The sequence below is a fragment of the Leptomonas pyrrhocoris genome (assembly GCF_001293395.1).
Source record: "Leptomonas pyrrhocoris isolate H10 chromosome Unknown, whole genome shotgun sequence".
In the NCBI taxonomy this organism is placed as follows: domain Eukaryota; phylum Euglenozoa; class Kinetoplastea; order Trypanosomatida; family Trypanosomatidae; genus Leptomonas; species Leptomonas pyrrhocoris.
The window spans coordinates 2,208,253-2,235,681 of record NW_015438357.1 but is presented as its reverse complement, the minus strand read 5'-3'; the positions used below and the strand labels follow the sequence as shown (position 1 = coordinate 2,235,681).

The 27,429-nt window shown below is 53.9% G+C and overlaps 9 protein-coding genes across 21 annotated transcripts; all 9 read right to left on the bottom strand.

The window, feature by feature from the left end:
* Nucleotides 1–337: 337 nt before the first annotated feature.
* On the bottom strand, nt 338–2,033 carry ABB37_00736 (hypothetical protein; the record flags this gene model as incomplete). Of its 3 annotated transcripts, none has more annotated exons than XM_015797058.1 (1): nt 338–2,033. In XM_015797058.1, the coding sequence occupies exon 1, from the start codon at nt 1,169–1,171 to the stop codon at nt 338–340; it is 834 nt and encodes a 277-aa protein (XP_015665066.1). In that variant the 5' UTR covers nt 1,172–2,033. The 3 variants fall into 3 exon arrangements, with proteins under 3 accessions (XP_015665066.1, XP_015665067.1, XP_015665068.1); XM_015797059.1 differs by having other exon boundaries at nt 338–1,371; XM_015797060.1 differs by having other exon boundaries at nt 338–1,319.
* A 757-nt stretch (nt 2,034–2,790) lies between these two features.
* ABB37_00735 (hypothetical protein) lies at nt 2,791–8,148 on the bottom strand (the record flags this gene model as incomplete). 4 transcript variants are annotated; one of them, XM_015797054.1, is made up of 1 exon in its annotated part: nt 2,791–8,148. In XM_015797054.1, exon 1 carries the CDS (start codon nt 6,004–6,006, stop codon nt 2,791–2,793), a length of 3,216 nt encoding a protein of 1,071 aa, XP_015665062.1. In that variant the 5' UTR covers nt 6,007–8,148. The 4 variants fall into 4 exon arrangements, with proteins under 4 accessions (XP_015665062.1, XP_015665063.1, XP_015665064.1 ...); XM_015797055.1 differs by having other exon boundaries at nt 2,791–6,948; XM_015797056.1 differs by having other exon boundaries at nt 2,791–6,766.
* Nucleotides 8,149–9,232: 1,084 nt separating this feature from the next.
* Nucleotides 9,233–10,655, bottom strand: ABB37_00734 (putative mitochondrial hypothetical protein; the record flags this gene model as incomplete). Of its 2 annotated transcripts, none has more annotated exons than XM_015797052.1 (1): nt 9,233–10,655. In XM_015797052.1, the coding sequence occupies exon 1, from the start codon at nt 9,884–9,886 to the stop codon at nt 9,233–9,235; it is 654 nt and encodes a 217-aa protein (XP_015665060.1). In that variant the 5' UTR covers nt 9,887–10,655. The 2 variants fall into 2 exon arrangements, with proteins under 2 accessions (XP_015665060.1, XP_015665061.1); XM_015797053.1 differs by having other exon boundaries at nt 9,233–9,968.
* Nucleotides 10,656–11,575: 920 nt separating this feature from the next.
* On the bottom strand, nt 11,576–14,515 carry ABB37_00733 (putative tubulin tyrosine ligase; the record flags this gene model as incomplete). 2 transcript variants are annotated; one of them, XM_015797050.1, is made up of 1 exon in its annotated part: nt 11,576–14,515. In XM_015797050.1, exon 1 carries the CDS (start codon nt 13,796–13,798, stop codon nt 11,576–11,578), a length of 2,223 nt encoding a protein of 740 aa, XP_015665058.1. In that variant the 5' UTR covers nt 13,799–14,515. The 2 variants fall into 2 exon arrangements, with proteins under 2 accessions (XP_015665058.1, XP_015665059.1); XM_015797051.1 differs by having other exon boundaries at nt 11,576–14,453.
* Nucleotides 14,516–16,581: 2,066 nt separating this feature from the next.
* Nucleotides 16,582–18,312, bottom strand: ABB37_00732 (putative NIMA-related kinase; the record flags this gene model as incomplete). 2 transcript variants are annotated; one of them, XM_015797048.1, is made up of 1 exon in its annotated part: nt 16,582–18,312. In XM_015797048.1, the coding sequence occupies exon 1, from the start codon at nt 18,019–18,021 to the stop codon at nt 16,582–16,584; it is 1,440 nt and encodes a 479-aa protein (XP_015665056.1). In that variant the 5' UTR covers nt 18,022–18,312. The 2 variants fall into 2 exon arrangements, with proteins under 2 accessions (XP_015665056.1, XP_015665057.1); XM_015797049.1 differs by having other exon boundaries at nt 16,582–18,275.
* A 403-nt stretch (nt 18,313–18,715) lies between these two features.
* On the bottom strand, nt 18,716–21,940 carry ABB37_00731 (putative DNA replication licensing factor MCM9; the record flags this gene model as incomplete). 3 transcript variants are annotated; one of them, XM_015797045.1, is made up of 1 exon in its annotated part: nt 18,716–21,940. In XM_015797045.1, the coding sequence occupies exon 1, from the start codon at nt 21,503–21,505 to the stop codon at nt 18,716–18,718; it is 2,790 nt and encodes a 929-aa protein (XP_015665053.1). In that variant the 5' UTR covers nt 21,506–21,940. The 3 variants fall into 3 exon arrangements, with proteins under 3 accessions (XP_015665053.1, XP_015665054.1, XP_015665055.1); XM_015797046.1 differs by having other exon boundaries at nt 18,716–21,657; XM_015797047.1 differs by having other exon boundaries at nt 18,716–21,648.
* A 446-nt stretch (nt 21,941–22,386) lies between these two features.
* ABB37_00730 (putative phosphatidylcholine:ceramide cholinephosphotransferase 2) lies at nt 22,387–22,860 on the bottom strand (the record flags this gene model as incomplete). Its single annotated transcript, XM_015797044.1, has 1 exon — nt 22,387–22,860. The coding sequence occupies one exon, from the start codon at nt 22,858–22,860 to the stop codon at nt 22,387–22,389; it is 474 nt and encodes a 157-aa protein (XP_015665052.1).
* Nucleotides 22,861–23,633: 773 nt separating this feature from the next.
* Nucleotides 23,634–25,029, bottom strand: ABB37_00729 (Rad51 protein putativerAD51/dmc1 protein; the record flags this gene model as incomplete). Of its 2 annotated transcripts, none has more annotated exons than XM_015797042.1 (1): nt 23,634–25,029. In XM_015797042.1, the coding sequence occupies exon 1, from the start codon at nt 24,723–24,725 to the stop codon at nt 23,634–23,636; it is 1,092 nt and encodes a 363-aa protein (XP_015665050.1). In that variant the 5' UTR covers nt 24,726–25,029. The 2 variants fall into 2 exon arrangements, with proteins under 2 accessions (XP_015665050.1, XP_015665051.1); XM_015797043.1 differs by having other exon boundaries at nt 23,634–24,972.
* Nucleotides 25,030–26,072: 1,043 nt separating this feature from the next.
* ABB37_00728 (putative mitochondrial hypothetical protein) lies at nt 26,073–27,348 on the bottom strand (the record flags this gene model as incomplete). Of its 2 annotated transcripts, none has more annotated exons than XM_015797040.1 (1): nt 26,073–27,348. In XM_015797040.1, the coding sequence occupies exon 1, from the start codon at nt 27,222–27,224 to the stop codon at nt 26,073–26,075; it is 1,152 nt and encodes a 383-aa protein (XP_015665048.1). In that variant the 5' UTR covers nt 27,225–27,348. The 2 variants fall into 2 exon arrangements, with proteins under 2 accessions (XP_015665048.1, XP_015665049.1); XM_015797041.1 differs by having other exon boundaries at nt 26,073–27,325.
* Between the last annotated feature and the right edge of the window lie 81 nt (nt 27,349–27,429).

The following is a 27,429-nucleotide window of genomic DNA, read 5'->3' as shown; positions in this document are numbered from 1 at the left end:
TCTAGCAATGACCGTATTCGGTGCCCGCCACGATTGATGCAAAAAAAAAAGGAGACAAAGCTGTTTTGCAACGCAGAAACAAAAAAAAGCTAATAAGCAGTAAAGATAGGAAAAACCCGGAAGATATTCGAGCTCAGTCGCCGCTGCTTTTTCCTTGTTGTGTTTTTCACGTTTGCATTTCAATCGGGATGGCAGCACGGGGACCCCTCGTTAGCAGCATGCCCAATCCCCAATGCACACCAACAAGTCTGTGTACGTGTGCGCCAGGCTTCACAACTCCATTTTCTTTTCCATCTCGTTACATTTTCTTTGAAGATGGCTTTGATAGAGAGAGAGTTTAGTTTAATTTTGATGGTGCCGAAAACACCTTTGAGGCGGACGTCTCTAACAGCTTCTTGCCTGACCTGGCCGTGACCCACGACGCGAGCTTCCTCGCCACGAAGTACGCCACGACAAAGAAGGCGACGTGGCGCAGCAAGCGAACAATGAAGCGTCGTACCATCGACGGCTGCTTCGGCTTCTTCATGCGTGGCGCCTTGGGCACGTAGCGCTGCTCCTTCGGAATATCAGCGAGCGCCTTGCGCAGGTCGTACTTGCGATTCTGATAGCGCTCCTCCAGGTTCAGATGCTCCTCCTCTATTTGTCCGAGGCGCTGGTTAATGCCGACGTACTCGCCGACGAACTGCACTGCGCTGCCGAGGGTCATCTGCATGACCTGTGAAAACATCCCCCACAGCTGCATAATGCTGTTCGTCATCATCATCATCATCTGTGCTCGCTGCGCCTCGGGTGTCATGCCGTACATGCCCATCCCCATCATACCCATGCCACCCATGCCCATCATTCCTAAGCCACCGTACCCCATGCCCATACCACCGTACCCCATGCCCATACCGTAAGGGTCCATGCCGTAACCCATGCCACCGTAGCCCATGCCACCGTAGCCCATGGAGTTGTAGCCGTTCGGGTTGGTGAGATCACCAGACGCGTTCGTCGTCATGGCGCCGCCGGTGTTGGCAGCCCCCACCGTCCCAGTGGTCGGCGTGGTCGTGAGGGCGCCACTCTGAGGCGAGAGGGCGGCTGGGCCGGCGTTTATTGGGGACGCGGGCGCCGTCGGTGAAGTTGGCGACCCCGGCGGGCTCGTAGACGGACCTGCCGCACCGATGCTCATTGCGAAGCAAGCAAAAGAACGGTGTTGTTGTGGCTATTTGATAAGCGAGAAAAGTGGAGAGGCACTGTTGCGCTTTTCTTCCTTTTGGAGGGGCTTGCTTTGAACACGGAAAAGTGCGTTGCGACAGAAGGCGACGGAGGTGCCGCCTAAAGTATATATATAAATATATATTTGTGAGGGCGAACAAGTAAAATAGCTCTTGTGGTGATGAGAGAGTGGTGTTGCAGGGAGAAGAAACAGGTGTAAATGAGGCACCCACAGCGACCAGAGAAGAGAGAGAGCAAAAAGCAGCGTACGTCACGAACATCCTTCGCGCAACTCGCCGCAGAGTACAAAAGAGAGTCGTGCACCGCAGCGGATTGAACGTTTACTCTCCGCCGAAAACGCGCAGAGTTTTTCTTTCTTGCAACTGTACGCGCCGGACCGCGTTGGACGGCGTGCACCAATCCCTTCGTTGACCAACTTCTCTTTTCTTTCCGAGGAGTCCAAGGATAAACAAAGAAATGGGACCAGTTTTGATTTTCTTTGGCGAAGCACAAACACACGCAAAGGGAGAGTCTTACTCAAGTGAACCACCGCGAGAACACACAGAAGAAGAAGAAAAAAGAAGATGAAACCGTTTGCATTTGTTTTTTTTCTCTTTTACAAAAATAGGGTTATTAGCCTTTTTTATCCAGAATATAACATCCATAAATAAATATATTTGCTTTGCTTTGTGTGTGTGTGTTTTTGGGGGCTATAGAGTTAAATTTCCGTTAGATAGAGAACCTTTGATCCACGCTTTAACACAAAAACAGAAGGAAAAAACAAAAAACAGAGAGAACAAACCGGACACCAAAAATCAAAAGCCCGTCAACACGCTAAACCAGAGAAGAAAAAAAGAGGCAAAATCAAGAAGAAACGAATGAAAGGAGAAGAAGAAAAACAACAGTTCTATTGTATATAGAAATGCATTCATACAAACCTGCGTGACCGTGGGTGCCGAAAAGAAGGAGACAATTCATTAGCGCGCACGTAATTGTTTCGTGAACCAAAAAAAAAAACGAAAGTGCTGAGAGAGAGAGAAGAGCAAGGTTCAGGTGGTCGCACTTAACGTGCAGACGCCCTTAACGGACTTCAGTTTCCCACGCGTGAAGCATGAGTGCAGTACAACCAATCGATTGTACTAAACTCTATATACACTACCTAATAATAATGATAATAATTAAAGAGAGAAAAGGGAAACCATCAAAGGCAAAAGATATACTTTTAGAAGCATATATACTTGCTATTCATCACCAGCACCATCCTCATCATCATATATCCAACAACACAGACACAAACGCATACAACTGAGCAACAATAAAAGAAAACGGGCACAACAAAGAACTCGGCAGGGCAACAGCTTGAGTTTTCTGAGACGTTGAAGCGAAAACTTACAGGCAAAGCTAAGCCACAGAAAAACTGAAGTACAGACGAGTCTGTGAACGCAGCAACCCCATCATGCAGTCTTTTCTTTCTCCCTACGAGGTGGGGCTTTGACGGGTCAATGGATCTCCCCCTCTTTACTCTTTTTTGCGACGGCAGCCAAGACGGAGAAACACAGGAAAAAAGGCGAGAGTCCCTCTTCACAAAAGAGACTACTTGGCGCCGTGGATGTAGTGGCACTTATCACCGTACTGGCAGCCGTCAGGCGTGTTGTAGTACTTGCAAGGACGATTGGCGTAGGAGCTGCCGCCACGTGCTGCACCACGCCGACCACCACGCCGCCCGCTGCCGCGCCGCTGCTCCTCGTCCCGGGTGTCTTCCAACTCGTCCGGGCGGAGGCTGTTGTGGGTGCTATTGTTGGGCTGGAAGTTGCTGCTAATGCTCGCGTTTGCGTAGCCGGACGGGCTGCCCGTCTTGACGCTGCTTTCGCGCCTGCTCAACTCCAAATCGGAGGAGGCGTAGCTCGCGTCGGTCGGGGAGGCGGCGGCGCTGCCGTTGGGGTTTTGCTGCTGCTGCTGTTGCTGCATCTTTGTTCGCGGCTGCGGTACTTGCACGCCGGACTTGCTGGTGGGAGAGGAGTGCGGCGAGGGAAGACTTTGGGCAGGTACAGTCACAGTAATCGTTGGGCGGGGGTGCAACGGTGCTCCTGTTGCAGCGGCTGTTGCCGTTCCTCGCTGCTGCTCGTCGCCAACCATCGCGTTGGTGCTTTTCAGTGAGAGGTTGGCAGCAGAGTCCGCAGGGGTCTCGGCTGCCTGACCCTGTGCCGCTGCGCCGTTCATCAACACCCCACGAATGCGCTGGCGGTCGAGCAGCACCGTGACGACGGGTCGCAGCTTCTTCTCGAAGTCGGGGTACTTGAGCGTGTACAGCTCCTCAATGCTGGCGGAGTCGAGCGTCATGAACTGAGCCACCGCCTTCTCCGAGACACGGGCGCTGAGCAGCACCCCACGCAGCTCCTCCTTCTCGTTGGGCCACATTACTTCTGCCGCCGTTGTCACACGCTCCTGCTGCAACTGCTGCTGTTGTCCGTGCAGGTCCACTGAGGTAAGACCGCGTTGCTGTTGCTGCTGCTGCTGCTGCTGCGGTGGTGGTACCGTCGGCGGCGACGTCGCCGGGGCAGAGGCCGCCTCCGTCTTGCTGGGCACCAGGTGGCTGTGATGGTGGTGGTGGTGTGCGGGGAAGCGCGGCATGCCACGCAGTGGCTGCGCGAGAGCGGAAGCAGGGGTAGAGTTGGCGGAGGGAGAGAGTGACGTGGCTGCCGTGGCATTCGCGCTGCCCGTGCGCTCCTCCGCTGCTGCGATGGTCGCCGTATTCGCTGGAGGCGGGGAGTGGGTGGCGGTGGTGGCGGTGACGGGTGTTACCGCTGCCGTCGGCACGGGTGTCAGACGAATGTGGTGGTGATGATGGTGGGTGACGGGCATGTGGTGGAGGTGGTGCACCGGCGGCCCCTGCAGCCCACGCGGCGCCGGAACCGCAGCCGTGGCGCTTGTGTTTGTGGGGGCAGCCGGGGTAACAGCGGGCATCGCACTGCGTGTGGAGGCGACGTTGTCGTTCGCTAGAGAGGTTGGGTTGACATAGGCGGGGCTTGCATTGTTGGTGCTGTTGGTGAACACGCTGTTGTTGCTTGCAGCACTCGCGGCTTTTACGGCGGCAGCGGCAGCGGCGGCGGCGGCGGCAGCAGCTGCGTTTTTCTCCTCTGCGCGACGCTGCACGCTCAGCGGAGCGGGAATACTCATAATGCGGGTGGGCTGCTGCTGCTGCTGCTGTTGCTGCTGCTGTGGTGGCGGCTGCATGTGTTGCGGGGAGGGTGGTGTGACGGTGCGCTGCGGCGTCACCGGCGTAATCGGGGACATGTTGCCGCTGCCGTTGCCCTGCCAGTCGTTCTGCTTTACGCTCATACCGTTGGCCATCAGCTGCTGCTGCTGTTGCATGTTGGCGTGGAGGTGTGCGTGCATCATTGCATTACCGCTTGGATGCATCATCGAAGGCATCGGATTTGGGGTGCTGCTCTGCGACATGCTGGCCGAAGTCATCGTGGGCATGCGCCCCGTCATGGCTGCAGGGTTGCTGGCCGCAGTGACCGCAGTCGTAGGGGAAATGCGCGGCGGCAAGAAGTGATGCTGCGGCATCCCGGCAACAACGCCGCGCTCCGGTGCACCGCCGGTGGACTTTCCAGCCACGGCGCCAGCGCTGGACTGCGGGCTGACAAAATGGTTGTGACGTGGCATCACGGCAGCGGCTGCCGGCACTTCGCTGCCGGGCCGGCTCGCCGACAGCTCCGTTCGCCCTGCGTTCGGCGGCGGCACCCCGCTGAGGTCGCCCCCCGCCCCACCGGCACTTCCAGCGCGGGCGGTGGCTACGTTGGGATCTACAGGCGCTTTTGGGTTGGGTGTGGCCACGCCACCGCCCCCGCGCTGGGGACCCAAGCCCCACTCTCTATTATTGCTCTCCTCGCGCTGGGAGAGAACGTCGCTGTTCGCCCGCGGGTCCTCGCTGCTGCGCTCCCACGCGCCGTCGCCGCCCTGCGGGGGTACACCGCTGCTGCGGTACGGCCGTTGGGTCCCCATGCCCTCCTGCTGGTTCGCTCCGGCGCTGTTGCCGCTGTTGTGATTGGTGCTGCCGGTGGGGCCGCTGCGGTACTCCCGCATGGCACTGCTGTTCGCCCCGCTGCGGTAGCCCTGCTGGCCCCCACCGCGGTAGTAGTTGCTGCCCCCACCGTTGCTGTCCATACCACGACCACCACCACCACCACCGCCGCCTCCACCGCCACCGCCACCGCCACCGCCACCGCCACCGCCGGTTGCACCATCGGCCGTGTTGTAAAACATGTTGCTCTGGATCATCTGCTGGGCGTAGTTGACGAGGTCGCTCAGCACGGAGCGGCTGAGCAGCGACACAAACAGCGTGTTCTCACTGTTGTAGGCCAAGATCGTGTTCACGAGGAACTCCGTGTCGGCGCCGAACTCTGGGTAGAGGATTTGTGTGAGCATCGCCTGCATCTGGAGCATGAACTTATCATACCCGACCTGCTTCATCGCCGAGTCCACGATGATGGCGTAGTTGCGCGAGAGGTGCAGGTACACGTCGGACGGAGAACGGGTGATGTACCCACTACGGTAGATGTACGGCTCGATGACCGGTGCAAGCACACCGAAGTTCTGACGGACGTGCACAATGACCGCCGGAACATTATCGGTGTTTTCGCCGTCGTCCTTCGACGAGCCTTCGCCGACGGTGACCTCGCCGCTGCGGTCTGCCGGGTTGGGCTTGACGGCACCGCCGTCGAGGTACGACGACGTCAGCCGCGGCTCCTCCACCGCGCGCATTGTCTGTGCAGCGGCGCTTCCTTGCGACTCTGAAGTGTCCATTTGGCTAGTTGGGGGTTCTGCTAAGGATGATTGAGGCCCGCTGTCGAGATAAAAAACAAAACAAAAACAGTAGAAAGAAAAAAGTAGAAGCTACTCTCCACCAGCACGTTTTCAACAACAGAAACAAGAAATAAGATTTGTAGAACAGTGGATCACAAAAAGGGCGTGCCGGACGGAAGAGCGCAGCGAAAGCAACTCGTACGTGTTTTTTATTATTTATTTTTGTTGTTGTTGAATTAGTGAAAGCGGTGTGTCCTTATTTAAGAAACCAATAAGAGAGAGAAAGAAATCAAGATTTGTGGGCACCACGACCGTCCTTGTATTGATATATATGTGTGTGTAACAGCTTTCGCTATCCTATGTACTTTGCAAATGCGTTCGTCGCAAACCGCAGCCGTGTAGAATGTGAGGGGACAGAACAAGAAAAGGAAGGGGCAGGGGCGAAGACTCCAAGCGCAAATGCAAAGAAACGGATGGGTAAGCTGTTCACACGCAATATAATGACGATTTTGTGTTTTTGATATTTAATTATAAAGATATCAAAAGAAGTGTTCGGACGTGGGTGCGCGTGCGTGGGCCTTGCGAGTTCAACAAAAGAAGAAGTACAAAGAGGGAGTTCAGCGAGAAACCCCTGCCGAGAAGCGGACCGAGACGTAATAGAAGACAGCAATCCACTATGCTCGTTCGATCTGCGAACGTCTTCTCTGTGTTGTTGATGCCGTCGCACGTGTGTGGGTGCTGTGGAAAAGTGTGAGGGACTGTTTGTACGCGCGAGAACGAAGAGAGAGAAAGCACGCAGGGCAACGCAAGAAGGCAAGCGCGGTGGAAATAGCGAGACAGAAGAAAACAGATACAAAGCCGGACACAGCAGATGATAGAAAACAAAAAAAAAGAATTAAGAAGAAGGGAATGTCTACCAGCTATGTCGAGGGTCCTGAGCCTGTGAAGTTAAATCGGCACAGTTCCAAAATCAGAAAGAAGGAAAAAAAAGGAAACAGCACACAATAAAAAAGAGGACGGAAAACGAGATATATCTATATATATATATAGATATATAGATATATAGATATAAGACTTACTTACTATTGATATATATGTAGTGCTGTTGTTCAACAAAGGCACCTCTCTTCTCTTTCTCTTTTTGGTTGTTGTTGTTTGCTTGTTTAAGGAGACAGATCTATTAGCTTCCTCTCAAGCACGTGATGCGAGAGGCGAACGCAGCTAAATGTGGAACCTCTTCTCTTCGTTCTGTTTCTATCACAAAACGTAACGAAGAAGAAGAAGGAGTGACAGTAGCGAAGTTGCGCCTACGCACGTACGAAGGGCGGAACACTACGATAAAGCCGACGCGAATACAGGGGGAGGTACAGGCGTGAGCGCAGTTCTTTAGCTTTCCAGTTTTGGCTTGGTGAAACCGTATACACAGACAGGCACGCACACACAGAAATACCCAGTGTCACAAGCACACACTTACAACGCCTCTTAAAAAAAAAAACCTGAAGTAGTAAGGAAAGGCGAGTAAAGAGGGAGGAAGCCTGTGCGCCTGGCGAATGGATATGTGTGGGCGTGAAGGGACACAATGCGCTGCAAGAAGAGAAAAAAAAGACGAAAAAAGGAAAAAAAAAGACGGGGAGCAGAGACGATGGATGCAAAGTGAGAGCAGGGAGACGGTTTCTCGTTCAATCACGCAATAACGAGTCGTGGGTGCTCCGTCTAATGTGAGCCGTGCGCTGCCGTTGAAGGACAAACCTGTGAGATACCCTTGCGAAACCTCGTGACGCACACGTAGAATAAGAAAGTTGGGAGGGGTGAAGCGTGTCAATAAGAGCGAGATAATGAAAGAAAAGGAAACCAGTTGGGAAGAAAGGGTTTCCCGTCTGCGTACCTGTTGTGCACCAACGAAACTGAAGAGAAGAACAAGGGTGGCTCCTGTACACTGCGCTCGCCGTGAACGCACAAGAGAAACAAAAACAACAAAAAAAAGAAGAGAGAGAGAAAAGAGGAGGGAGAGGAAGGGAAAAACAAAGAATAGAAATGTTATCTTTTCACTGTAAAAAAAAAAAATCAATTTTACTCAGATAACGCATAAAGAAAGAACGGAGAAGAGTGACGTAAGTCGAGGTGGTTAGTAAAGGCAAAACTGAAGCGTACAAACAAGAAAGGAAGAAAAGGAAAAAAGCGAAGGAGAGAAGAGTAAGAGTGATACGCGAAATCAAAGAACGGCGAGCACTTCGCATTTGTGCTAACGGAGTGGAGAAACCGACAATCTTTTTGTTTGTGCACTTCTTTGTGTTTCGAATCACAAGTCAATAAAGGCATTTCAGATTACTTTTAACCGTATTCTTGAACGGGTGTACCATGCGCGCAGGGGAGAAGAAAATTGAGATGTGCAGGAATAGCAAGGCAGATGCCACGAAGCACCGTCTCCCACGTATGTTCCTGGAGCGCGATTTTAAGCCATATTGTGCAACGTCGTGCATGGGGAGACTTCCTGGTTCGTTGATGTTTTTCTCCTTTTCTTTCTTTCCTGCCCATTGCGGAAGTTTCAATACACACACTCTTATGAGCTTATACCACGTCGACGGCGAACAGGAAAAAAAAAAAAGGGAGGATGAAAACCAACAATACAACGCCACCGCAGCCCGACACAACAAAGGGGAAAAAAGAAAAACCCGGAAAACAAAATGAAACGAGTTGGAAGACTCTGCCGTTCACAGACCTGCCACGGCGTTCCTCACACGTCCTCGGGTGGGAGTCCACAACGGGCCATCAAACAACGCCTCCATCTCGTAAACCTGACGTCACAATTTCTCAAAAGCACACGCGTAGTGAAAAGCAGCAATAGTTTCTCATAAAGCCCAGAGGAACACCACAAATCGCTACACTCGTTGCTTGCAGCGTAATACGATTCTCTTCTTTTCAAGAGGAAGATTTTTGAGTCGAACCCGAAGCACACACCGTCACGGAGGGTTTCTTTTGCTTTTACCCACATCAATTACTACCGCTGTTTGTCGCTTGTGCTTCAAATGTGCTTGCTTTCCTCTCAGCTGCTCCATCGCATCGCTTCGGCAGCCTTCCAAACCACGGCGACAACAGCAGCGACCACACACACACGGACAGACAGCCAGACAACATCGAAAGAAAAACGAGGTGACATTGTGGGAAAAAAAATGGTCGAGATATATGTCTACATATCGATGAATGCGCAAAGCACGGCTCTCCATTTTCACAGCTGCGCCTCCTGCTCCGCAGCAGCCTCTTTAAACGGCCAGCCTTTCGCGACGCCGATGTTGCCCTTCATGGTCACCGTGCCACGGGTGCTGGCCGGCTCGCTGCTGTTCTCTTCGGCCTTCGGCTTGCTCTCCCTCGCCTTGCGACTGCCGCTGCTCTTGAAAAAAAGACTCAGCTTCTTCTCTAGGTCTTCGGTGGAGGTGGTCGGCTCCTGCTCGCGCTGCTGCTTCTGCTGCTGCTGGTGCTTCGCTGCCGGCTTCTGCTTCTCGACGACGGTGAAGCCCTGGTCCTTCACCACCTGCTTCTGGCGCTCACTAAGCTTCGCCGTGGCCACCGTATGCTGGCTTTCCTCCTTGGCGTTGCGGCGGCTGCGGATGCTGTCCAGCGTGGTAGGGGCGACCGTCTTGGTGTCGGTGACCATGCCAGTCGGCGCACGGGCCACCTCGCGGGCAATCAGCTGCTCCGTGGCGATGTCCAGAACGTCCTCGCGGTACTTGTGGGACGGGTGCTGCGATTTCTTCGCGCGAGGCTTGCGAGTCGATTCAGCTGACACGGCGCTGACCTCCGACTTGTTGATGCTCTGGAAGATGTACACCATGACGACGATGCCGACCACGGCGATCGCGATGGGGATGAGGTAGTCCAACATACTTGCAAACAAGGAAAAGGAAAAAGAGAGAGAGACAAGAGAGCTGCTAAAATGCGTTCGATGCGTGTCGTCGGGGCGGGCTGCGCAGAGCCACATATATATGTGTTTAATTTTTGTGTTTTTATCGAAATAGAACAGGGTAGCAAAGATGTTCGCCCAACATTAATCGAAGAGAGAATAAACAAAGGGTCGATGAGAACAGGAGTATCGAGGTGGCCAGTGAGGTGGAGAGAAACTAACGCGCGTCAAGCCATTGGGGGTTCACTGGTTGTGTTGAGACGTAACCAGATGCACGTCCGCACGCGGATGCAGTGTGATGTTTAAAACCCGACATTGAAGGCTTTGAACAAAAAGCTTTATCTTAAATTGTGTACCTTTCACATTCGCTATGGTCGTTAATTTCATACTTCATGCATGTGTATATCGATTGATACCGTCTTCACGACGGTGTATACGCAGATGGTACAAGGGATGTCCTTCAGCACGCCCAGGCGTGATAGTGATGATGATGATAGAAGAGGAGAAAAAGACAGATTCTTCATCGTTATCGCGCAGCGTCGACTCATACGATCAACCGCTTCCCCGATGCTGCCCGTGACAGCGTTTTGACGCTGCAACGATGCTGTAAGTTGCAACACCATAACATCAAAAGACGGAGGAGAAAAGAAATAGAGTTTCTTGTGTGTGTGTGTGTTGGAAAATAAAGGGCACTTCTCTTTCTATGTGGAAAAAAACTCCTGTTAAAGAAGAAGTCTTTTCCCGCTCTTCTCAGCCACAACAACAACAATAAAAGAATAGAAGAATCGAGAGGTGCAAAGATTCCGAGAGAGATGCATTAGCTGAGACCTGATTCCACCCTCCAAGCTCGCGATGGACTTCCAACACATTATCTATTCACCCCGCGCAGCGTCCCGCTGCCAAACTTACTCCCTACAACGTCAGGGGACGATGGTGCACTGGACTTGGCGATTTCCTCTTTTTCCATTTTTTCTAATAGGTAGCACTACTAACGAAGTGGCAAACAAGGGTAGTTGAATTGGTTAAACCCAAGGATCCCTGTCGTGGTGGGCAACCACGGGGGTGGGTAGGTCGAAAAGAAAAAACTCAAAAGTTGTGTGAGAACTTTGGTTCTGCAAGTTCCAAAGATAAGGCGAAGAAGAAGAGCGAGGGAGAGTAGTAGAGGTAGAAATCATGTTATCAGCAAACGTCGGAGCCATTGTTCCTCATCCTCCTCGTATCATTCTTACTCTTTTCATCATTCCACTCTTTTCGTAAACTATCAAAAAAAAAACATCAACGTATTTTAAGGTACTTAAAGGAACATATATAAAACAAAAGGGGGAGGAAGAGAAACGCACCGACGGCTTCCTTTAGCCAGATCTTATCTTCTTTTCTCTTCGGCAGCTGGGGTGTTTGCGCGTCGTAGCTGTCGAGCGCTGTCTCAAGGTCAGCCGCGTACCCCGTGGGATCGGTGCTCCTCTTCACTCTCCTTTAAAGCAGCTCCACCGTGATGGTATTCGCTATACTTGCTTTGATCCGCGGCGATGCTGGGAAAGAGGACACCTCTCCTGAGCAGCACCCACCGCTCCGTTCGTGTACGTTCTCTTCCCTTGCAAGAAGCCAGAAGTACACCGTTGGGTGCACCGCAGCAGCGGTACCAAACCGTTACAATTTCCTGTACCGCGGTGCTCAGGATTCAAACAACCGTTTTCCTGGATTTTGCGATTTCATCACAGCCGCAGAAGCGAGCACATAGTTGCTGCGGCGCACACCGTGCAAGAACAACGGCAGGTAGCGCTCCACAGTCTCGCCGGCCGGGTAGACGCAACGGAAGCCGCCGCTGCAATGTAGCTCCTCCTCGTACTCGCGCAGCATTAAGGTCTCTGCCTTGGACAGGTACGAATCCTCGACGCTCGGGTCGTTGAAGGCGGCCAGCAGCGGCTGCTCCACGATTCGGGAGCTTGGAAACGGATGTTTGCCGAACTTGTAGCTGCGCTCGCCGGTTTGTCGTTGGATGCCACGCGGCACGTAGACGCCCTCCGAGTTGTCCGCGTCGAGCTGGCTGTCACGGCGGTAGGGAATAACCCGCACGAGGGTAAGCATGTGCGCCAGCATGCGAGACTTGACCGCCTTGTCCAGTGAGCTGCCGGTGGCGAGCGAGGGCATGATGTTCACCTCAAGCAGGCGTACGTGCAGATCATCATCGGCCATTAAATCTAACCCGAAGAGCTCGAAGCAGTTGCGGCCGCTGCGATCGGCGCAGTTGCGGCCCACCTCCTCAATGACGCTGTGCTCGATGCTGAGGAAAGTCTTGATGACGACATCCTCGCACTCCGCCTGAATGCGGTCCCACGCGCTCCGCCCGAGAGGGTGGTGCGTCTCTAGGTGCCGCTTGAAGTCCGAAATGCACCACTTAATGTCCAGCGGGTCGTCGCTCTCGTAATCTTTGCCGTTGCTCTCTCGACTCAGCTCCGCCGTCTTGTTCACGGAGTAGTTCGTGAGGTGCACATGGATGTTCTCGATGTCCTGGTCCGGCCCGCGGTACTTCTCCGCGGCGAAACGCACGAGGCCTTCGTCGAACAAGTAGATGCGGAGGGGGTCGAAGGAGGTGACAACGCAGTAGAGGCGCAGATCGAACTTGCGGCCGTAGATGAGTAGCGGGTTGCCAATGTAGCGCTGGCAGACCATCTCCTTTTCTCGGCCCCCACCACGCGGCATCGGCGGTATGCCTTGGAACAGATGAATGCCACGGCCGCAGCTCGACGCGCCGGGCTTCACGATGTAGATGAGCGGCTTCTCCGGAGTGCCGGGGTCTTGCTCGGCGTCGCGGCGCAAATCGGCCTCGTCCTGTGGGATTAAAAACGTCGTCGGTACAATATCAAACACGTCGCGACCAAAGTAGCGCTGCATGCGGCGCACATTCGCGGCAAGGCGGTCCTTGCGACCCACACCCCAGGTGCCAGGGAAGTGGTTCACCTTCTGATACGCGTTGATTGACGACAGAGTGTAGACGGTGGCGCGCTTCGCCCACAGCACGTTGAAGTCCTTGTTCGAGTCCGTGTACTTCAGCCCCGCCGCCTCAAACGCCTTCATGACGGCGTTGAATGCCACCGCGCCAGGACCGATCTTATAGAGACCCATGCGGTTCATGTTGTTCTCTCGCACCTGCACAAACGACAGCGGCATGTCGGCGCGGTCGTTCGGGTGTAAGTCCTCGTTGATCTTCCTCGGCGGCCCTCGCCGGTCACTCATGTCTCGAGACGACTGCGCGTACGACGGAGGGAAGTAGAAGCTGGCGGCCGACGAGGGGTACAGCGGGACTACCACCGTGTAGGCTTTGCGCTTGGCCGCCACACGCAGCGCCAAGTCGTCCTCCTCCTCGTCAGAGTTCTTCGTGGTGGACGTCGCCGTGGTGGTAGTGGTGGTGGTGCAGGTCGAGTAGTTCGTTGCGGCAACGCTCGACGTGCGACTGGCCGGGCCGGCCGCGGTGCCGTCCGCCCGCCGTGCGGGGCGGGAAGAAGATCGTGAGCGGGCCGTACCGGGAGCCGAGGTTTCGTTGGGGACGTAGCGGGGATCCGAGAAGTCCCTCCCCGTCGGGTCGGACACGTACTTGCCGATCGTCATGGGCGGGTAGTCGCTGCTACGGTACGTGCGTTTGCGCACGATCTTGTCCAGGTCCTCCTTGCCTTGCTGCGCGTCCCACCACAGACTTTGCGGGTAAAAGGTGGGCATGTTCGACGCACACGGCGCGGACAACTCGCGGCCGACGGAGGGCAGCGCTCGCTGCTGACGCATCATTCGCGGCGCCACGCGGGACGAGACGACGGCATTTTGCGACGGGACGATCGGCGGCAGCACCGGCGTGTTCGACGAGCTCGGCGACAAGGACGACCTTGAGGAGGACGCGCTCATCGTAGCGGAGAGCTCCCGAATGATAGCGGCTTTTGACTTCACTTTCGAGTGGCGGCGAGGGACAACCGCCGCATCCAGTGAATCGGCTTGATGCAGCGTGTATGGCGACGATGGAGTGAAAGGAACCTTGTTGTGCCAGAAATGAAGAGAGGAACGTCTTAAGCACGAATAAATTTCGAAATCGATTCTAACGTGCACGAAAATAATAATAATAATAACGCAGGACTAGTAAAGCGCTGCCAGAAGAAGCGCTTCCGTGGCGGCGCCCCCCTTTTTGTTTGTTCGTTTGTATGGGGCGTCACCTGCAAAAGTAACCGTATACTTTCGACACTAGGAGAGCACAGTGATACCGATCGAAAGAAGAGATGCAAACATAAACAAGGCTGACTTTCAGCGTCAGCCTTACATCTAGAAAACAAAAGGAATATATATATATATATATATATATATATGGAATATATATAAAAGAAAAGGTTCAACGTGGATTAGCACAGCGAAGTTAAGGTTTTAAATACGGGGGGTTAAAACCACTCAGCGTCGAATCACCACCTTGTGGGGCAGACGCACACAGGTTCAGTCGCCAGGAAGGGAACGAACAGCGACAGTTTCTCTTTCTTTTGATAGAACGTGAATGGTTAAGGTAAATGTGAAATCTTGAAAAATTCAAGGTAGTGTGCCGAAACGATTGTGTGTGTGAGTGTGAGTGTGACAGACACTACAACAAACAATGAGGAAAACACCACAAAGAAAGGTGTAAGAAAAAAAACCAAGGAGAGAAGCAGCAGAGCAGCGAGAGTTGGTCGAGGCAAACGAAACTCCGGTGCCGCGTACATAACGCTGAAAACCGTACTTCTGTTGTTGTTGTTGTTGTTGTTATTACGGCATCCGTTTCGGAAACGTCACGCCCGCGTTGTTTTGCCCGTGACGTACGCCCAGGGATTGCATAACCTGCGAGGAATAAAGAAACAACGGGAGCCAGCCTTCTGAAAGCGGCCAACATCGATGTAGCCAGTGTCCCGTCGTCATGAGTGGGTCGTGCAGTCGCACACGTACCATCTTAAGAAGAACTTCTCACAGCTGTCTTTTTTGAACTTGTGAAAAGAAAAGGCAAAAAGCAATTATTTACTTTGTTTGTGTGCATCTGTTCATTTTTTTTTTTTGCTGAGAGCGTACAGCGATCCTCTTTTTTTAAACATACATATATATAACTCACCTTCACGAAATCGCGCTACTCCACCATTACGTAGAGATGGATAGATATATATATTAAAAAGAAGGCACTAACAAAGGAAGTAAACGACTTACACAAACACGAGAAAGAAGAAAAAACGTACGTTCTGCTGGCATATGTGTGAAATAGTAATAAAAAAGGTGTATTTAAGAGAGAAGCATGCAGCCAAAACACAAAAACAATTCTTACGCGTGCAAGCAAAATGAGGGGGAGATGTGTCGGTTGTCGCGCAGTAGAAAAAGAGCTGCTCCTAACCATAATAATAATAATAATGATAATAACACAACGTGAGTGGTACAAGATCAAGGTGTGCTGACCTGCCTTGAGAACTAAAATATCAGTATTGCAGAACGCAATCGCGCACGTAGAAAAATGGCTCGCGCATTGTCATTTTTTTTTTTTTGAGGAAGACTCGAAGGAAAACAAATCAGGTACATATTTACATCGTCGCACGTTTGCTCTGCACGCCTTCAGGTTTTGATTTCAAGCAGCGAGAAGACACAGGAAAACAAAAAGCTCCCCGCGTAACAATACCAAGGGGAGAAATAAAGAACCACACTCATCTTCCGCCTGAATTTTTATATTCGAGACGTCGAACGCAGGCAGCGGTGCGACAAAAAAAAAAGGAACACAAAGAACAAAAAGACTGGCGCGAGGTCGCACAGGGGGGGAAAGATTTAGAAAAGGGGTAAAAACAACAAGAAAGTGTATAGGTTTGAACTTTACCCGTCGCGGAGCAGCACGAGGCCCCAGGTTTGTTATATCATGAAAACTGTAGAATGAAGTATAAAAAAGCATGTCCTCAATCAGGATTTGGGAAGAGAAGAAATATATTCGTCTTGTGAAACAAAAAACATGCGCAGTTATACTAGACATTAAAAAAAAAGGGAGGAGGAGAGGAGAGGAAAAAAAGGCGCTGCTGGTGGACTATGAAATGTTCACGTCACTTTCCTTCTTTTTTTCTTTTGCGAAAGGTCTACTCCCCTTGCTCAATGGGCTTATTAGTGTAAGTCGCATGCACGTAGAAGAGTCGACGCCGAAACCGCACTCCAACTCCGTACACGAACATTTACGGAAACGAGACCTTTGCGCCTAAAAGAACAGAGGAAAATAGGAAAAAAGAATAAACAGCAACGAATTCTTTCCTGCTCTCTCGTTCTCTCCCTTTCCGCTAACTGAATAACATGGGGAAAAGGGCAACGAAAGCACGCACCACGAAGAGCGTCAAGGGACCGCGCCGCACTTACGCCGTCCCTAAGCTGAAACCTACGACGTACCAAAACAAAAAAGCACACGAACACCTACAGAAGTGTTTTCCAGTACTGAAAGAGCAAGGAATAGAAACAGAAACAGAAAGATAAGAAAGCCAATGCCACGCCGCATTCACCGCTTTTGCCTTTTGTGTGTTTGAGTGTATTTCGATTTGCGAAGGGCCCACACGGCGAATCGCTGACCTGCGGACAACTCGCAAGCGCGGAAAAAACGCGCATTCGTACTCGCAGCAACAAATAAACAGTCGAAAATGATTACTTTTTTTCTTTTCTTTCCTATATCACATCCCACATGCGCGATGGAACTTGGAGATCCACATGTCGCGGTCCTCTACTGTGTTGGCGTAGGCGATGATTTTTTGTCCGTTGTTGAACCAAATCACCAGCTGATTCGGATGCTTCTGCGAGTACACCTCGGGGACGGGGAAGACATCGCTCACGGTGGCCAGGTTGACCGACTTGGGTGCGACCCCGTCGTTCTCGGGGTTGTCGCTGAGCGAGATGCGCAGTTGGCCGTTGCCGATGAAGAAGTAGCGCTTCTTCCAGCGGTAATCGGAGCCGTACTTGTACAGGTAGCCGCCCTGCGTCACCTGCGAGCTGACCACGCCGTAGCGGATCGACGACGGCAGCGGCGCTCGCTCGTTGCTCTCTTGCAGCTGCTTCAAAATCTCCTCCCGGTCCTTTGGGGGGATCGTCTCGGAGTGGCGCACGATGTCCTGGAAAAGGTTTGTGACATACTTCATGAACTCGGTCTGCAGCAGCTGCTGCGTCGTTGGGCGGTCCTCGGGGTCCTTCGACAGGAGGGGGTCGAGCAGCGCCTTCATGCTGGCGGACACCGGGCACGGGAAGGGGTCGTACTTGCCGTACAGCACCTGCTGCATGATCTCCCGCTGCGACGGGCCCTTAAAGGGGCGGTGCAGCGTGAGCAGCTCGTAGAGGATGACGCCGAGGGACCACATGTCCGCCTTCTTGCTGTAGCGCTTGCGCTCCCACAGCTCTGGGGCTAAGTAGTAGGGCGTGCCACAGAAGGACGAGCCGACGTCCAAGGAGACGGAGTCGTTGTACTGCTTCGAGAAGCCGAAGTCACCCAGTTTGATGATGCCGGTGGGCATGAGGAAAATGTTGGCGCTCTTCAGGTCCCGATGCATCATACGGCGGGAGTGCACCTCGTCCAGCGCCAGCACAATTTGGTAAAAGAGAAGACCCACCTCGTACTCCTGGAAGGGTAGGTGCTCCTTCAGGCGCTGCTTGATCTGCTTGTTCAGATCACCACCGCTGCCGTACTCCATAATCAGCAGCAGCTTGTCCTCCGACTTGAAGTCGTCGTAGTGCTTCACAATACCAAAGTGGGTGCAGGCGGCCAGGCAGTGCAGCTCGCTACGCGCGTAGGAGGCCTGCTTGTCGTCGTTCAGCATCACAAACTTCGCCACGACCTTCTCGTTTGGGTCGGAGCCGCGGGTCGCGACGAAGGCGGCCGTGGTCGGGTTGCGGCCGACGAGGTTCGTCAGCACGTACATGTGCTCGCGCGGGTTCGTCGACTCCGGCGGCTCCTCGCCCTCCTGCAGATCCACGCAGTCGCGGTACGTGTCGGGGTCCATCTTTGATGCGTACTTCTCCAGCGCATCTTGGCTGGTGAAGAGGACGTGTGGGAAGTACTTGGCATACTGGTTCAACAACTCCAGTGACGGGTTGTTCTGCTTGTCATCCTTGTTAGCTGGCATTTTTGACTCCCTTTTCTTTCTTTTTTGCGTGAAAGTATGTATTTTATTGTAGCTGTTTTGTGAGTTTGTTTTCCAAACAAAAGAGGTGCTTAATTTCTTCGCCTTCGCACGGTCGGAGCCGATCCTCCGTGGGACTCGTGTCGCCTTGTTCCGCAGCAAAGGAAAGAAAAATAAAAAAACGGAGGCGCGTCTTGGGAACGGCTAATGGGCGTGCACAACGGTGTATAGGCTGATGTGCACTTCCTGAGAATTCTGTGAGGAACAACGCGAAGACGGCTTAAAAGCACGACTTTGTCGTGTTTAGGAATGTGCGACAGTAAAATGTTGAAGAGAGGGGAAATACACGCAGATAAGAAGGATTTCGGTGCCGCAAATCAGAGCAAACGTTCCTTCACGACTTCCCACCACTGACTAGTGTTGGAAAAACGGATACCAAACGGCTATGGAATCACACCACTGCAATGACCCGGCGTCTCTCTTTTCTTGTTGTTGTTTACACGAATACGAGTGCGCTTTTTTTTTTTTAAGAGCTCTTTGTTTTCTGCTTTTCATTCTCATTCTTTGGAAGCCGACAATACTTATGTTGTGCCAAACACAATGAGGCGTTTGGCCAAAGAACACGTAAAGCAGTCAACGTGTTTCGCATGGCTTTTGCATACGCTGCGATGCACACCATAACACACCTTCATGCATATTATCGCCGATAGCGCAGACTACGCATAACGTCCTCGGCCGTTCGCTTACGCGTGCCGTTGGGTGGCATCGAAAGCGGACGAGAGGGGACAGCGAAGGAACCTGCCGTACGAAGAGGCGCGGACGGCAGCGACGGGGGCGGCAGGGCCTGCGAGGGCGAAGCGCTGGACGTTGCAGAATTGTGCTCGCTGTCCGGCATCAGCAGCTCCTCCTCCGCCTCCTCGACCACATCCCGTTGCCATCCCTCAACAGCTTCTTTTTGTGTGGCTGAGTTCGCTCCATGCAGCCTCTGCTGAGACATAGGCGGTGCCGATTTTCGTGGCGATGACCGCAACCTTCGACTCGCGCGTTGCGAGGACAGCACTGCCGCGACGGCACCAGGCGACGAGTCGGCCGCACCGTTGCCGCTGGCCCCGTACCGTGCGACGCTGTAGGCCGTGCACGATGTCCGCCCCACCTCGTCTGCCAGCCGTGCTGCGCTGGAGATGATGGCGAGCGTTTTGGCCTGCAGCAGCGCCGAGGGGCCGTTGCGTTGGGCCAGCAGCGTGCCGTCCTCCTTCAGCCATTCGCCTTCCTGACTGGAGAGAGCAGGATCACCTCGTGCGACGGGTGTTAGGTGCGGCGGATGCACCGGCGACGGAGACGTCGCATCGGTCGCACGCATTGCCTGCATAAAGGGCAGATCCGCCAAGGCCACGTCTCTCTCTCCGCGACTCGAGTTGGAGTTGCTGTCCTCGTAGCCGTCGTACGCGTCCCCGCTGGCCGTGGCAGGGAGGCGGTAGTGGAACATGACATCGACAATGGCAGCGAGCACCGCCTCCTGCTGTGCGAGGGCATCGGGGGTGTCGGACAGAAACACCTCGTCCAGCTCACGGGAGCTGCTGTACAGGCCGTCCTGCACGGCATCGAGCGGGCACTTGAGACTATAGGCCGTCCGCTCCATCAAGAACACCGCCATCGCCGCGTCCTCCAGGGTGCAGATCGTCTGCAGGTGCAGCTTCGCGTGTGCCTGGGCGAGTCGTACGAGGGACTCGAGAAAGCGGACGGTCACGGGCACGGCGTCGTCCAAAGACGGCGTGGCGCCACGTTGGCGCTGAATTTCGTAGTAGCGCCCGAGCAGATCGGCAGCCGGGTCGGAGAGCAGCGGGCCGTCCGCGGCGGCGTACTGCGTGCGAATCCACCACAAATACCGCGCCACCTCCTCCGTCGTCAACTCTTTCTCCTCCAGCACGGTCTGCGCGCCCGTGTTGGCGCGTAGCATGTGGGACGCGATGCGGGCGTCCACCTCTGGTTGCGGGGTGTCCCAGAGGAGAAAAATGAAGTCAAAGCGACTCAACAGCGGACCGCCAACGCCGATCTCGGTGCGACCACCGCGGCGGGTGGGTGGGTTGCACGCGGATAAGACCGCGCAGTTCGTCCGCAGCTTCGTGACGAGGCCGCCCTTCGCCACGGAAATGGTCTGCTGCTCCATCGCCTCGTGCAGAGAGGCGCGGTCAGCCGGGGAGACGGTGCGCAGCTCGTCAATGATGCACGACCCGCCGTCGCTCAGCACGAGGGCACCGGGCTCCAGCACCCACTCCCCGTGCTCCTTCGCCGCCGCCACTGTGAGGCCGGCGGAGGTGCTGCCCATCCCCGTCGTCGACGTGCTGCGCGGCGCGATGGCGGCCGCAAATCGCAGCAGCTGCGTCTTGCCAGTGGACGGGTCGCCGACAAACAAGCAGTGAATCGTGCTGCGTATGTGCATGGCGGTCTTGCCGGTGGTGGAGGCCCCGCCCAGAGCGGAGAGCAGCACGGCGAGGCGGGGGGCGAAGAGGCCGGAGAGGTGCGGGCAGACGGAGCGCACGAGGGTGACGCCGCGCTGGCGTTTGTTCTTGCAAAACGACACGAAAAAGTGCTCCGGGCTGAACTTTGGGCGGTCGGTTTTGCCGGCGCGTCGACGGAGGCCGGCAGCCCCGCCGGCAACCCCCGCAGCGGCGCCGCGGTACGCCTCCATCGGCTGCACATTCACCGCCCAAATCGCCGGCTCGATCGCGGGCCGGCTGGAGGGAAAGACGTGGCGCCACTTGGGGAAGGCGAGACCGACCACCTCAACGAACTGGCCGACGGAGCACTTCATGCTCAACTCATCATCCAGTGTAACGAGAACGCTGCGTGGCAGCCGGCCGGACTGGTTCGATCGCTGCTGCAGGCGGCACTCCGCGTAGTCCATCCAGACCTGGCCGATGACTTGCATCGGCTCGTGTTTGCAGGCCGGCTGAGTGCAGTGCGCCTTTGCCTCCGTGGCGCGATCAAAAGGGTTTGTGAACACCTCTGTCGTCTCTCGACAGCGCGGGCACATGATGCGGGACGCGTAGGGCACCACACGCTTCGTGGACATTCGAATGATCGACCCGCACAGCTGCACGAGTTGCCCGCCCGATGGCGGCACCGACGGCAGCCCTGTCATGGCAGCCGGGACGTGCGTTAGACGGAGGGAGATGCTGTGGCTGACGATCGACGACTGCCCCGCCTCCCTGCACAGGTCTGCGCAGACGACTCGCAAGGTGTCCATCACGCTCGTGGTCTGCAGCAGCAGGGCTGTGCCCACTTCAGGGCACACATCCAGCAGCTTCATGCAGTCCACCTCCTGAATGAAAATCGTTCGCCCACCCGCAGAGGAGGAGGCAGCGGCGGATGAAGAAGCAAGGTTTGAGTCCGCGACATCGTTGTGAGAGGCAAGGGGACGTGGGGGTTCGCTGTGATGGATGAAGAAATGCCGCACGCACTCCTTCAGCGTCGCTGTTAACTCCATTGCGACCCGGCGTTGGTACGCAACGAGACCCTTTTTCACCTTCTTCTTGGGGTACTTTGTAGGACCGGAGTATTTTGACTTGGTTTCCGTTGGGCTCGCAACAGTGAAGATTTTGGTTTACAGAATAAAACTACGCACTCGCTTCACCAACTCACACGTTGTCGAAAGGAAACCACAATCGGTCGCAGGGGAGGGGGGCAAAATGACGTGGAAGCGATCCGACCGCGCAAGATGGGGAGAGAGGAAGAGAGAGGAAAAAACAGAAAGGGAATGAGATGCAGAGAAATGTGCCTCTATGCGATGTGCTATACCGTTACAAAAGAGTTGCGTACATTTGTATATGGAAAACACGAAAACAAGCGTTTGCTTCAGTTGTGTGGATGCGCTTGTCCGGCATCATGTCCGCACCTCGGTGTTTGTGTGGGAGTGATGGCTTGTGGAAATGTGAAATTTAAGCGCGATGTGGGTTGGATGCGATGAGTTCGTTGAGGAGAGAAGCACCATCGGCGACAAGAAGAAAAAAAGAAAACAGTGAGGAGCTGCAAAAAAAAAAAACAAGCAGGAACAAAAAAAAAGCATGCTGGCTAATGTACCGCCTAAAAGCACCGAATGCTGAGCATGCCACCCACGCACACAGAGGTTTCCCGAGTGCAACGCAAATGAAAGGAAGAGGGAAACAACGCAAAAGGCCTTGAGAGGAAGCAGTAATACACTTTCGTTTCCCGAGACTTCGCACATACAACTGAGCGAGGCGCAACGAACAGAAAGAAAAAAGAAAAACAACACACAACAGAGACAACACCTCTGAGTGCTGAGCAGAACACCAACAACTAAAACAGGAAGCTGACAAAAGGGAGAATATGCGCGGCACATACAACTCACTACGAAGTCAGGGAGTTGTAATACTCCTCCCACTCATTCCTGTTGGTCTGGTCGTAAAAATGGAAGAGTTGCTCGTGCCGTATTTCGTCCTCCAGAGCTAGCAAGCAGTCCATCACTTCCGTGTCGTGAATGTTCACGCCAAACTCGTGCCCGATATCCGACCAGTCCTGCACCACCTGCATCATCAGCGTGCCATCGGCGTTGACGCACATCGCTGGAGAAAAAGAAGCGGAAGTGAATGTAGGCACAGGCCCTGTAGGCGAGGAGCTTCCCCGTGCGCTGATTGGCCACGGAGCTGGTTGCTCGTCGGAGGACACCTCGCCGTGGCTGTCTGTATCGCGCAGGCCGCTTAAACGCCCTTGACGTGCCTGCTGGCTTTGCTGTCGGTGCTTCTCTTGGATACGCTCCTTGATGCGGGCCCGGTTGACCTGAATGGCCTTGACGCTCTGATACTTATCCGGTGACGACTGCATTGCATCACACGGGCGCGCTCACGTTGCTCTCTCTCCCGCAAGATGGCTTTGCTTTTTGAATACAACAGGATATATCTATACAGAAGTACACCGACAAAAAGAAGTGCTTGAAACCCACTTCTGCATGAAGGACTCGACCAAGGCTTTGCCGTTATCAACTTTGCTGCCCATGCAGTTGATCTCTCTGTACTACTTAGACACATTCGCAAAACAGAGAAAAAAGAGCAGAAGATCAGATTTAAAAAAGCCTAGACATAATTACTCTTTTGGTACGGAATACACTCATGTGGGGTACTGAGAACAGAAATCAAAGGGAAAGGAGCGTCGCGGCGTCCGCTACGTCTTTGATGTCCAGCAAGTACGTCATAGACAGCACAGCTACTTCTCGTCGTCCTACGTGCTTTGAGGCTCCTGCTTCAGCTCCCCCCCAAAAAAAAAACAAAGCATAAGATATTCACCAGTTTTCAGGAGGCACCTCCTTCACTCTGATGTCTTTCGCTGAGCTGCTAACGCACCAGTAAAAAATGTTGCTCTCTATCATTTGCGGAGTTTTGCGTTGTTGATATTTTCGGCGCCTGCGATCGGTGGAGAGCACAACGCTGAAGCAGGAGGGGAGGGAGGGGGGGGGGGATTAGTCAAAAAACCTGAATAGCAGAAGACGCAAAGAAGCAGAAAAGAATACTATGCAGATGAACAGAAGAGCACAATCTCGCCGACCCAAAACGATAGTAAGCATAATAACAGGTTTGAATCATCTACGAGCAATGTTCGTGCTATTCGATGGCATCGACAATGCCCTGCTCTGAGATGCTGTACACACATTCCACTTCCGGCAACGAGGGGCTGTCAAAGATCTTACACACGCGCTGGTCGCCGCGACCTTTGCGGAGAGAGAGACGGGTGGTGGAGGCGTGGGCGAGAATGTGGCCGCCCACGGGCTTCTTCGGGTCCGACACGAACATCGATGCACCGCCAGGATCGGCGACCACCTGATTCGTGATGTACACGGCCACGTTGAACTCCTCCGCGATCTTGATCAGCTGACTCAGCATCTTGGCCAGCTTCTGCTGCCGCTCCGCCAGCTCACCGCGGCCGGAGAAGTCGACGCGAAAGAGGGCCGTGATGCTGTCCACCACAAGCAGACTGAATTGATCCTCTGCCATCTTCGCGGCCACCATAGACAACAGGTGCGCCTGATGCTCATGCGTGTAAGCGCGTGCGACGAGGATGTTGTCCAGCACCGCGCCCGCATCCAGGCCGAAGCGCTCGGCAATCGGGCGGATGCGCTCCGGTCGGAAGGTGCCCTCGGTGTCTACGTACACCGCCTTGCCATTCCCGCCACCCATCTCCAGCGGCAGCTGACAGGTAACGCAGAGGGTGTGTCCGATCTGCGTCTTGCCGGTGCGGAACTCCCCAAAAGCCTCGGTGATGGAGCGGCTTTCGATGCCGCCGCCGCCCAACAGCTGATCCAGCGCGGTACTGCCGGTGGAGATGCGCGTGATGCTGCTGCGCTGCTGCAGATAGGAGGTTCCGGTGATGAAGCCCACCTCACACACGCGCCGCGTCGCCTCGATGATCTTGTCCACCTTGGCATCAGAGAGCCCTTTGATCTGGATGAGGTCCTTCTTACACTGCATCTGCACGCCGGGCACAGTGAAGATGCCGGCTTGCTTCAGCTTTGTGATGTCCGCAGCGCCAATACCGTACTCTGCCAGGCGCTCCACCTCTATTAGCGGGTGCGCAGCCGCCGTTTCCTCGCGCATCTCATCGTTTTTGTGCGCTGCATCGATCGACGTGCTCGCCGCTGCGGGCTCCTCTGTGCGATCAGTTGGCACATGCACGCGCTGCTGCTGCTGCTGTTGCATGGTGATGTGTGAGTTTCTACAGCCACCAAAAAAAAAAAATTCGTTGTTGTGAGCGCAGCGGAAACGCTCTTTTATGTGTTTGAGCACGTTTTTAGGTCTGGGTACCCTCTGTTGTGTGAAGTAGTAGAAGACAATCAGCAGTGTCTTATTTTGCTGGGTGTTGCGCTAGGAAACTTGTGGAGACAACGAAGAGAATCTGTGTACCTCACGGTAGACTGTCAACAAGATGTTGGATGCGAGGCTGTCTAGGTGATAAAGAACGACCGTGGTACAGAAAGAGGCTCATTTGGGGAAGAGAGAGTCTTGAAGTAAAAACAAAACAAGAAAAACTCAGATGCATCCATTTTCGCCGTTTGTTCCACAATAGAAGAGAAAGAAGGAATGAAAACAGCGTTGAGTAAGAAGAAACATGAAGTCTAAATAAGTAAAATCCGTTTCCGCTTATTCATATCTACGTAGAAGCTACACATCCAAACGTTTTGCAAAACAAAAAAAAGGCGTTTCTTGTTGCCTTTTAGTAAGATGTGTTGAACTTTTCTTTTATAAATTATAATCAGCTCAAACCACCGCTATCAAAGGTACTCACAGCTGTGCAGAAGCGACGGAGAAACAAAACCAGCAAAGAACACGATAATTACGCACAAACGTTTGTCTGCAACAGCAAAAAGGCTCCTCGCACAGACACAGACACACAACATCAAAAAGGAGGTGATGTTAGATCGCGTTAGGTACTTACGACAAATGATTCACCTCATCATCATTGTGAAAACGCAGCTCCACGCACCGCTGCAACGAGAAGAAAATGTCTCGCTTCCTCTCCACAAGGAACGATTGATGGCAGCACTTAAGAACGTCACCGGGTAGAACAAGTTAACAGTATCCAAAAGGAAGTCAGAAGAAAGGGGGAAAAAACAAATAAACACAAAAAAATAAGAGACCAACAACTCAAACAAGGTCCACACTGAGCCGGAAAAGTAACAGTAATAACAACAATCTCAACAGCAAGCGGACTGTTGGTAAGGCGGAGATAGATAAAGGCACCACAATCGAAAGCAAACGCACGTACACCCGCACGATGCCCCACGACACACACACACAGAAAAAAAAAACACTTCTTAAAAAAGGCAGAAGAATACCCCACGTGCGCACACGCACACAACCTTCGGCTAACTGAAAGCACGACGCACCCCATCAGCGCAGGTAAGTAGAAGAGAAGGAAAAACACGGAACTTCCTCCAACACTAGCGAACATCAACGGAGGCACACTGCAACCTCAATATAAACGCTGTAGGTCCGTCAACAGCGAGTAGAAACAAAAATAAACGAAAACGTCACTCCCCACAAAACTCAAATCGGCTGCTGAGCAATCTTGTCCAACAGATCGAAGAACTTCTGCGCGTACTTGTCCACGACCGCCGGCACAAACGATGCCGTGGTGAGGCGCGTGACGTTCATCCGCAGACCTTTGAAGGCGAGCTTCATGTAGCTGTCGTGGTTGTAGCGGTTCTTGGCGTACTGGATGTAGGCCAAGGTGAAGAAGGTGCCACCGGTGAACATTATGGTGAAGGTCAGCAAGGCTTCGACGCTGGCAGCAAAGATGCGAATCTGCTCCTTGCTATCATCAGCCCTCTGTACGTAAGGGGCGATCATCGGATACAGCGGACCGAGCTGCGCGGCAACCTGCTGGCGCTTGTTGATCAAATCCAGAAGGCTGTAGCCAGCGATGAACATGGGCATGAAGATGATGGGGCGCACACCAATCAGCAGCGCGAAGAAGCACAGCGCAAAGAGCAGGGAGCAGAAGTGCGACGTCCACGAGTTCAGCACATCCATCTTCGCCTGCAGCAAGTTCCGCACCCGCATCACCAGCGCCTGCTGAAGCATGGTGGCGATCAACAGGTAGGCCCACAGTTTACCCGGCAGCGACGGAACGAAGAAAGAGGACAGGACGAAGAACACCGTCAAGAGGAGCACCACGACGTCGAGGACTAAGCCAATAACGCCGCAGTCCACCGAAACGAATTCGCCGCCTTGTGTCGGGCCCGCTGCGCTGGTCGCCGCCGCGGCCGCACGCGCGTACTCGTACGGGTGCGGCACACCACGCCTGTGCGCAAAGCCCGACGACGAGGGCAGCGGGTTGATGAGCTGCTCTAACGCCTGCACGCTCTCTTTATGGGACTTGTTGGAGGGGTCCATCGCAGCAGCCACCTCAAACTCGCCCTTTGCCTCGCGGTGCTTACCTTGTGCCCACAGCGCTGCGCCAAGGCGGGCGTGCGCCTTGGGGTTATTCTCGATCGAGATCGACTTCGTGGCGTCCTCGATCGCCTTGGCGTAGTTCTTCAACTCATGGTAGGCGGCGGCGCGGTTGTTGTAGTAGACGAAGTTCGTCTCATCCGTTTCGATAGCCTTGTCGTAGAGCACGATGGCATCCTCGAAGCGCTTCGCCGCGAAGGCTTCGTTGCCGCGTACTTTCAGCTCCTCTGCGAATGCGTTGACCATGATGATGTTGGTGGTCGAGAGAGTTCCGTGAGCACAAACAGTGGTGTTGAGAAGAGCAACAAAAGATACGAGCTCAACTGCTAAGATACGTACGTAGTGCTACGCGGTATTTCAGTGGTAACCTCGTGACACGAAGGCGCGTAGCAACAGCGAGAAAAGGAGGAAGGGCGCGGACGAAAAAATTGTAAGAGGCGACCAGACACAC